The sequence below is a fragment of the Astatotilapia calliptera genome, chromosome 10 (assembly GCF_900246225.1).
Source record: "Astatotilapia calliptera chromosome 10, fAstCal1.2, whole genome shotgun sequence".
Classification (NCBI taxonomy): domain Eukaryota; kingdom Metazoa; phylum Chordata; class Actinopteri; order Cichliformes; family Cichlidae; genus Astatotilapia; species Astatotilapia calliptera.
In genome coordinates this window covers 33,186,170-33,196,369 of record NC_039311.1, presented here as the reverse complement: position 1 = coordinate 33,196,369, position 10,200 = coordinate 33,186,170, and the positions used below count along the sequence as shown (strand labels likewise).

The window sequence follows — 10,200 nt, the reverse complement described above, 5'->3', positions numbered from 1 at the left end:
AGTGGGGACGCAGCTCACGGACTCACAGTGATATATCACATGGATAACACTGCAGGGCCAAATGTAAGCGCCCTGGTAGCATCCTGCTGTCCCAGGAGAGCTCAGTCTGAGCTTCAGCCGCGGATACAACAGGTTTACGCTGTCCTGACCTTTGACCTGTAGAACCTAAAAGTCCGCTCTGTGTCAGGAAGTCGTCCTTTTTGATTCAGAGCTTCCTTTCTGCTTAGAAGAGACGTCAAGTACACAGCTGAGCCAGGAGGGTTAGGGTTATGATGCTGAAGTTTCCTGTCACAACGTTTGAACCTGTGCTGATTTATTTTCACTACAAAACAAGAAGCATAAACAGTCACACAGCGCGGCCGTCAGCTCGTTCTGATAAAGTTCATCATGAAGCTGTAACTGTGACCTTCATGCATGCTGACTAAAAATGGCAGATTCCCAGTGGGACCTTTGTAGTGAGCTGCTAACACGAGCCCTGACAACACAACAACACGTTTGCTGTGTTGTCAGTTGTGCACATCAGCAGGATGCTGTGACAGGTTTATACATTTTTATTACTGGTTCTAAACCAAAGGAGAGCACCGGCTACAGAGGAGGATTTGTGTGTTTGTAAAAAATATTTACACGAGTTACAAATGTTTTTGTTAAGGTCTGCTTACAAAGCAAAAAACTACAAGTAAAACTGCGCTCAGGTTTCCTGGCTGCGTGTGGATTTCAACTTGCAAGTACAAATTTTGACCAGATTTTTCTTCCTTTCAGCTGATTGGTCAATGTCAAGTCAATGACAAATTTAACAATCCAATTGACCCTGTGCACGAGAAAATGCTAACTTCCTGGTTTGAGACCGGATGTGGGGTTGTACATTTCCGGTAGCTTTACTTTGCGGTCAATCACTACTGTGAAGATATCCTCCACAATCATGTCCAAAACTGGAAAACGGAAAGATCGCGTTAAGTTACAAAGAGCAGAAGGTGGGAACACTCACCACTGTTGTGTCATAAAAAGTCTAATGATCAGTTTTGATGTTTAAAGAGTTTAGATCGATCAGTTGTTTACATCACTCAACACAAGCAGAACTGCATCACTGCAGCAGAAGACACATCGTCCACATTCAGAAGCACATCTCTATATCCGGTTGTTCAGTGATGACGCGACGAATCCTACTTGCGGGTCTAAAGTAGTCTGCGTTTAATATGGCTTTTGTGTTGTTAACATGTTTAATGTTTTGTATTTTCTTCTATTTAATCTCAAAAAGCTCCTAAAACAGTCAGTGATCACTGTTGACCTCCCTCGGCTTTTATTACCGCTAATCATTCATTTAAGCTCAGTTTTTAAAACCTTAGGATGTAACTACAGCCCAGCCCATGCAGCAGTATATGAATGACTAACCTCGTATTGTGGATGGATTATCTCAGTTGTTCTCCTGGCTGAAGTTTGGTCCTTTTACAGCATCCTGCCATGCGATTACATTTGTTCCTGACCACCGAGAACACTCACGTTAACTTTTATCGAGTGGAAAAAAAGTTAGCTTGTTTATATGTGCTACGTGACCGCTAGCGACACAGCTATGTTAGCTATGTTAGCTAACATAGCTGTGTCGCTAGCGGTCACGTAGCACATCATTATATACCAGCTAGCCCAACTTCAGTAACCCTACAAACGTCACTGCTGTTTAGTTTTCTGTCTTCATTTATGTTGGAAGTGATAGCAGAGCTGTACGTTTTAATTTGTTTCCAAAACCCCGCAGTCAGGACATGCTATATTGTATTTAGATAGAAGCTAGCGAGCTAACTCCCTGCTAACTTCTAACTCCGTTAAATGTCATAAATTCCGTTTTCATGGATGCCTGGATGTTAAACTCAATTGTTACACCTGGTAGAGCAGAACGCTGATCATTTTATTAAAGATGAAAGACTTTAGACAGTTTTTCAACTCTCAGTAATGCCACAGTGATCGTTTGATATATGGACCTGCAGCGGAGTTTAGACCCAGACACGGCTAGTGACGTCAGACTGAACAACCGGATAGTGACTGGTCTCGTGATTTAAACAGGCCAATGTTCAGCATTCAAACTACAGGTGAACAATAGTCAAACCAGATGTTTCCCGTTATGTCGAGATCAGCTAGTCAAGTACACACCTACACAGCATGTTAACAAACCGTGAAAAAAAAGCCACACAAAAAATGAACAATTGCTGGTAAGGGTTTCTATACATTAGTATTTACGAAGGGTATGTTGTGACTTACCTTCAAAATTACAGCGGTCCCTCGCTATAACGCAGTTCACCTTTCACCTCGCTGTTTCACAGATTTTTTAGTGCAAGTTCGCATGCTTATTGTTTTTTACGTCACATTGTGTCCTGCGTCCTGATCGCTGCAGACGATCTCCTCCGTGACGTCTCTCCTGTACAGTACAGAATCGCTGCATCGATCGCTAGCAGTGTGACTCTGAAGTGCAGTGCTGTATGTCCACGATGTCCAGGAAACGATTTGCACCGTCAAAAAATAAAATTGGCTACTTGAGTTCACCTCTCGCTGGTTATTTTTAGAACATAACACCCGCGATAAACGAGGGACAGCTGAGAAATATAACATTTGAATCCCTTTTCTCTTTTGCTCTGAGGCGGGGGTAATATCGACAAGTCGATGAACATCATTTACAGATATATTGGGTAAATGCCCGAGACATCTAGAGAAATGTAAATCGCCGCTTGATTCATTCATTTGCTTAACTTGTTTTAGACCGTAAACAGGGCGTGAATAGGACACCGGAAACAAAGCTCCCCACAGGAGTTTCCGCACCGGAAGTAGCATATGCTAACGTGCACATGGTCTATCAGAGAACAGATGGGTTTGGCTGTTGGAGGGGTGCTTTACGGAGACCTACAGAAACCCCTAATGCTAACACAGACTCCCAAACAGTGTTGCCAAGTTAGTGACTTTGTTGCTTTATTTAGCGAGTTTTCAGACCGTTCCAAAGTGCTCACAGGTAGTCCTCCCTCAGCAGTTGTCAGAGCAGGTGATATTCATCCCTACGTGTACAAACTGCAAATGAATCGCGCATGAGCGAAGCCGCTGTCCCCCCAACTGTAACGCATGGTGGGAGCAGCGGTTCATGTACATTTTTCTTTGTCAAAAATAAATCAGTGCACTAAAATACATCATTCCCATCACTGCAAACTTAGAAATCGGATGTCCTCGCAAAGCCTCAAGTCCCTCTTGTACATCCGATTTCAAATGAAGCTTTCTGGTAAGGCTTGCTATGTCCAGTCTGATTGTTAATGGTTAAAAATGTTCTTCTTTTAATGTTACATTTTATGGATCACAAGGTTTAAAACTTAAACACACACACGGAAAGTAACTCCACCAGAGTGCCTATTTCGGGTCACTTTTGTGGTGTTCACAGTCCCAAGTCCAGATAAAAGCGCAGGGTTGGAATTGTGACATTAAAAAAAACAATAATTGCTAAAAGAAATTTAATTTGTGGTTTTAAATATATTCTAAATGCTTTTAGGGTGTTTTTTACTCACTTTATGTCTCTTCCACAATGTTATATCTCTCTCATCTACAGTGTCTGTTACAATTACAGAGCCATGAGCAATTATGCAAATTAGGCAATGTCGTCATTTAGCGACTTTTAGGACAGCCAATAGCAATTTTCCTTACTGAGGAGTTGGCAACACTGCTCCCAAACAGAAACGTATAAAAACTCCAAAGACCCCAAAAGAACCACAGACCTCCAAAGACTCGTCTTAATCTTACTGGACGACTTTTGCTCAAGAACTGTGTGATTTTAAACAGCTGCTGATAAAGAACAGACAGACCTTTAAGCTAAAACTACATAAAGATGCTAACGTCTTATACACTCATAGAAAGAGGCCATCTTTACAGCTAAAACTAGCTAACATAATCATTTAAATATGCTAACTGCACAGCTAACATAACCATTAACTAAAGTTATAAAAAGGGGCTAGTTACACTGCTATGCTACACTGCTAATGTTATAGAGACATTCTAATTGAAAACCTGTAAGCTAAATGCTAATTTCATTGCTAAAGTTATGCAAAGACAGCTGCTCACACGCTAAAACTAAAGAACTAGCTCAGCAGCTAAAGTTACCCAGAGATGCTAATCAGCTTCATATAAATTCAATGTTAGCTACACAAAAACACCAGAAGCTAAAATAAAGCGTCGCTATTCATTTCCCCCTTTTAATTTGTATGAATAGCAAACATCTACTGTACTTCAATGAAGTTTAGCTATTCAGTATTGTTTTAAAAAAAACCTGCAGCAAAACTCATGCTAAAGCTAAACTTAGCTGCTTTTGTTCTTATAATTTAAATATAACCTGTAATAAGTTATAATTTAATGCAGTGTAAAAGTTTAATTATGGTTATTTTTATTTTAAGAGATAAAAATTTTAAGATACTGATTAAATCTCATTTACTTAAGTCTTTTCTTCTCTTTACTTTTTGGTTTTAAAAGTGACTTTTTACAAATTCTGTTTTTGTGCAGTTAAACGTTTCATTGACATGTTTGGAGACATTGAACAAAAACATTGTTTTAAACTTAAATGGTTTTTTAATTCCAAACACCAACATTCACTCATATTTACACGTTTTCTCACTTATCCTAAAGTTGTGAAAGTATAAAAAAGATAAAAAGAAACTTTTCAGGGCGGACAGGCTAGTCTGTTTCAGTGCTGGAGGACCAGCGAGTCGAGGGGCAGAGAGTCACTGAAGTCCCCGGAGAACAGAGGCTGGCTCTGGGCCTGCAGCTGCTGCAGCTGCTGCGTCTCCTGGAGCTCCACGTGAGGACAGGACGGCGTCTGCAGCTCAGTGTAGAGTGACGGGGAGCCAGTCTGAGGGTCAGGGAGCGGGCAGAAGTTAAAAGGACTGGCCTGGGAGGACGAGAAGAGAGGAGGCGGCGAGGTGTAGAAGGATGGAGAGGAGCAGCTGGTGTCCCACTGCGGCACCACGGCACCGGGCGAATAAGAAGACGTGTACCCCTGAGACGACGGGAAGGCCTGCTCTGGTAACTTCATGTAAGGTGCAGAGGAGGGAGGAAGAGGAGGAATGAGGAAGAGGGAGTCCTGGAGGTGGCAGAGGAAGCTGCTGAGGTTGGACGCAGCGTCTGAGAGAGGAGGAGGCTCCGTGCTGTAACTGCTGCTGCTGTGCACACTGGGAATTTTTGGGCTGGGCTCTGAGGAGGACGGTGATGATGAAGAGGAGGAAGATTTCTTCTCATTGGTCTCACAGTCGTTCTTCCTCTTCCTCTTGCGGCGGAAGTTTCCGTTGTCAAACATTTTCTCACAGTTCGGGTCCAGAGTCCAGTAGTTCCCTTTACCTGCAGGGAGGAAGAGGAGGAGGAAGGTTAATCAAACTTTTCAGACAAAACCTGGATGAAGAAACTGAGTTTACACTGGAAACAAAGCACAAAACATCTTCCTGTCTCTGACGAATCAGAGCCTCAGAGCTCAGGTGTGCTCGCCTCACCTGGATCGCGCTCGTCCCGGGGAACTTTCTGGAAGCAGTCGTTGAGCGACAGGTTGTGGCGGATGGAGTTCTGCCAGCCGGCCTTGCTGCGGCCGTAGAAGGGGAAGTTGTCCGAGACGTACTGGTAGATCTGGCTGAGGGTCAGCCGCTGCTCTGGAGCGCTCTTTATTGCCATGGCGATGAGGGCCGAGTAAGAGTATGGCGGGCGGACCAAGCTCAGCATCTCGTCCTGGGAGAACCAGGGCATGCTCCTCTGGAGCCCGTAGAGATGAGGGTGGAAATCCCTGAAGGGTGGGGGCAGCCCCGGTGCACATCCTGCGGCGAAGCTCTGGTCCAGGCTGGAGGCGAAGCTGCAGCTGTGGGCCGGCTGGAGCCACGCCGATGGGCTGGACGCAGGTGGAGACAGAGGGCCGTACAGGCTGAAGTCGGACGGGTCGAGGCCCAGAGATGGGAGCTCCTGCTGGGGCAGCAAACGTCTGCAGACGGGGGGGGACGGGCCACGCTCCGGCACAAAGGACGCCATGCTGCTGCTTCTTCCAGTCTGCCTGCACCTGTCTGCTCCATACACCTGCTGCTCACCTGAGACACTTATACCCTGCTGCCCCGCCCCCTGTACGAGCCGATTGGCTGCTGGGGCATGAGCGCGAGGAGTGGGCTGATTTGAATAAGAACAGGTTGACTTGTTGCCCTGGGGCAGATCAGGAGGATCGAATGCAGACACCAGCTCGACCCTGCAGAGGGGAACAGACGCAGCTCTGATCTCACAGCTTCATCGCAGCTGCGTCGCTGCTTTCTTCAGCTGCATTTGAGACATTTTAAACTCTGAAAATTCAAATATGTTCATGGTTTCAGTTCTTAATTCTGAGTCTTTTTCTTGTTGAATGTCTGTTTGCTGTTGTTCACAGCTGGCCCTGTGAGGCTGTGGATGAGGGTTAAAGCTCACTCAGCTTCTGCAAACACTGAAACACTGATATTTGTTTATTGGTGTGTTTACGGTGATTTCCTGTGACCGTGACTTTCCCACTCGATGAACTTTGTAAGCCATAAAATGCTGAAAGCGTTGTCGTGTTCCTAAAGAGCGTGTCTGTGACCCCTGCCCGTTCACCTCCTCACAGACCCTGAGTCGTTTCTGCAGCTGCTGTTTGAGGCGTCGCCCGAGCCCTTTGTTCTGCAGACGTCCCCCGACACGCTGACAGTCAGCATGTCTGCAGGCCCGATCAAAATAACTCACATTCTCATGTAAATGCTTCAGCGCGCCTCCCAACGAGGGCTCGTTTTCACTGTGGCTCTAACTGCTCAGCTGATCTGTGGCAGACGCCCCGACGATCGTCTGTCAGCAGACACGAGCTCGGGTCTGAGGCTTCAGTCCAGCAGCTCCATCACAAAGTCCTGAGTGATGGAGCAACACGGAGGTCATGATCCTGATGCTGCAAAGCTGCCACACACAACTTTCTACTTTACTCAGTTACTTTACAGCCTGAAGGAGTTTGTTCAGAGTGAGCAGATGCATGAGGACGGAGCTAAGCCCATGTTTGTGTAATAACTGTCCTCATGGCTGTCATGTGACTGCGCTGTCATGTGACCATCCTCCTGTCAGAGCCTGCAGTTCCTCCGACGTCCAGCAGAGGCAGCAGAGTTCAAATAAAGCTGTTTACAGCCTGATGCACCAACTGGTTTCTGTCCGGTTGTTCAGTCTGACGTCACTAGCCGTGTCTGGGTCTAAACTCCGCTGCAGGTCCATATATCAAACGATCACTGTGGCATTACTGAGAGTTGAAAACTGTCTAAAGTCTTTCATCTAAAATGATCAGCGTTCTGCTCTACCAGGTGTAACAATTGAGTTTAACATCCAGGCATCCATGAAAACGGAATTTATGACATTTAACGGAGTTAGAAGTTAGCAGGGAGTTAGCTCGCTAGCTTCTATCTAAATACAATATAGCATGTCCTGACTGCAGGGTTTTGGAAACAAATTCAAACGTACAGCTCTGCTATCACTTCCAACATAAATGAAGACAGAAAACTAAACAGCAGTGACGTTTGTAGGGTTACTGAAGTTGGGCTAGCTGGTATATAATGATGTGCTACGTGACCGCTAGCGACACAGCTATGTTAGCTAACATAGCTAACATAGCTGTGTCGCTAGCGGTCACGTAGCACATATAAACAAGCTAACTTTTTTTCCACTCGATAAAAGTTAATGTGAGTGTTCTCGGTGGTCAGGAACAAATGTAATCGCATGGCAGGATGCTGTAAAAGGACCAAACTTCAGCCAGGAGAACAACTGAGATAATCCATCCACAATACGAGGTTAGTCATTCATATACTGCTGCATGGGCTGGGCTGTAGTTACATCCTAAGGTTTTAGAAACGAAGCTTAAATAAATGATTAGCGGTAATAAAAGCCGAGGGAGGTCAACAGTGATCACTGACTGTTTTAGGAGCTTTTTGAGATCAAATAGAAGAAAATACATAACATTAAGCATGTTAACAACACAAAAGCCATATTAAACGCAGACTACTTTAGACCCGGAAGTAGGATTCGTCACGTCATCACTTAACGACCGGATAACAACTGTGTTCCATAACTCACCTGTATTAGGGTTCATGTTTGCATTATTAGGGGCGTGGCCTCTCTGACTGACAGGTGGATGGTGACACAGTGTACCCCCCACCCCCACTGAGTCGTGTGCAGGACACGATCACTCCGTCAGCGTGGTGGAGGAGCTCAGCACCATGAGGAAGATCCTCCGATGAAAGGCTCGTGGAAGCTGAGACAGCGAGAAGAGAAAACATGACTTACGGCGCAAAGACCAGAAAGAAAAAGGAGGCAGCAGAAAGTTTCTAGATGGTGGAGCTGGTGTAGAAGCTGCTGTGGACTGTGGGTGCAGTGGGAGCTGCAGGGCTCGAGACTAATGTTTTCCCACAGTTGCACTTTTTCTCTTTGGTGCTCCCAAATTTTTCAACCGCATCACTGAACACTTCAGCTTTACATGTAGACTTTTTTAAACTGCTGTCCATACAGACAACATTGATGAATGATTAACAATCTGTCAACACAAAGTTCATTATTTGGAGCTCATTTCTACACGTTACCGTATTTTTAGGGCACCGGATTATAAAAATAGTCAAACTTTACGCCATTGATTCATTCATGCTGAACTCTCTCACAGCTGCTCTGTTCTCATGCGGGACGGGACGAGGTGCGACCTCTCACAACGAACGTAATATGGTCAACACCTTGGAGACGCTTACAGCTGCTGTGAAGGCTCAAAGCAACACCATTGAGCGTATGAGGGGAAACATCAGAGAGAGGCCTGCTCAGAATGAGACCCTTGAGCGACAGTTGGAAAACATCGCGGAACGGATCACTGCAGTTGTGAGGTCTCAGAATCAAAAGACTAACAACACCACGGAACAGAAGTTTGATACCATCATGGGGAGGCTCGCGACTCTCCAACGGGAGATCGAGAGACCAGCCTCGGAGTGCTAGAATTCGAGCTGCTCACAAAGGAGAAATCAACAATATTCAACATTTGGACACCACGGCTCCAGCTGCAGGCCCAAGGCTGGAGCCCACCAAAACAACTCCCTGATAACGACTGTGTGATGACTATTCTTCCCGCCCCATGAAGGACACCTGGATTGGCTGGAGGACTGTTTACTTAGCCTGATAGGCCGAAGGACACTGTCTCAGCTAAACTATGGACACGCACACACACTTACACTGATAAGCACTCACTCATCCCCCTCCCTTTCCAACGCCTTCGATGCTTGTGCCCTACCGGGGATGATAGCAGTCAACTGGACCAGCACAGATGCTGCAGGACCGGATGCGCTGTCTACACCGGCTCTCTCTTACCCTTTACCCGCCCCTGTTGCTTGTCTTGTGTTTCTATGGTGTATTGATAGTCATGTGCTTTTTGTGCTGAGGTGTTTTTTCTGTTATCAAACTGTTCTCCCACCCGGAGCTCAGTCTGAGTGGAGTTTTTTTTTTCTCCTCCTCTTACCTCATGTAGTGTATTTTCGTTGTTTTTTCCTATCAGCCTACCTTCTGACATGTCTGCCCAATGTGATGTTTGTGTAAAGTTGGTCAGAAGGTTCCTTTGTGAGTGCGCATGCGCCATTAGCGTGCTGCCTGCTGTAACCCCTAATTTCCCTCGGGATGAATAAAGTATTCTGATTCTGATTATGCTGCGCGACTGATAGAGTTTGAAGCTTCGTAACCATGTCTCTTAGCAGGAGCCAATTTGGGCTCCTTATGCACGCACAGTACAGTAATATTATGTTGAAGCACGGTACGTATCACTCCGCGAGGGTCCTGACTACAGTAGCTGTAACGCTCCATCGAGCATTGCGGGTTCGTAGCTTAGCAAAGTCGTGCTAAACATTTTAACTGCTTTGAGCGCCGTGTAGCACATCAAATCAGTTCGAGGTCAGTAAACACAACCAGAATTCATACATAGGGCGCACTTTTGAGGAAATGAAAGGATTTTAATTGCACCTTATAGTCCAAAAAACACGTTACTGAAAAGGTTCTTGTGCTTAAAGTGTTTCACTGAGCTGAAATTTAAACTTAAAATATCTCAAGACATATGAAATAAAAAGAAAGTCTAAATTAAAAATGCCTCAAAGGCTTCAAACTGAACATCTCAAAGGCTGTATCCCAATTCAGGCTCTGCAGCCTCAACGATCCTCATGGGCC

General features: G+C 45.4%; 1 protein-coding gene across 1 annotated transcript; it reads right to left on the bottom strand.

Annotated features, from left to right (window-relative positions):
* Window positions 1-4,610: 4,610 nt before the first annotated feature.
* Window positions 4,611-6,140, bottom strand: LOC113031043 (forkhead box protein I2-like). Its single transcript, XM_026182899.1, has 2 exons — window positions 5,496-6,140; window positions 4,611-5,346 (listed from the first exon to the last, which is right to left on the bottom strand). Exons 1-2 carry the CDS (start codon window positions 6,016-6,018, stop codon window positions 4,697-4,699), a joined length of 1,173 nt encoding a protein of 390 aa, XP_026038684.1. The 5' UTR covers window positions 6,019-6,140; the 3' UTR covers window positions 4,611-4,696.
* Between the last annotated feature and the right edge of the window lie 4,060 nt (window positions 6,141-10,200).

Bases quoted from the DNA above. Each gene is read 5' to 3' on its own strand.
- LOC113031043 (XM_026182899.1), bottom strand. From the start codon at position 6,018: ATGGCGTCCTTTGTGCCGGAGCGTGGCCCGTCCCCCCCCGTCTGCAGA. The intron at 5,347-5,495 runs GTGAGGCGAGCA...TCCTCCCTGCAG, and splicing joins CCGGGACGAGCGCGATCCAG to GTAAAGGGAACTACTGGACT.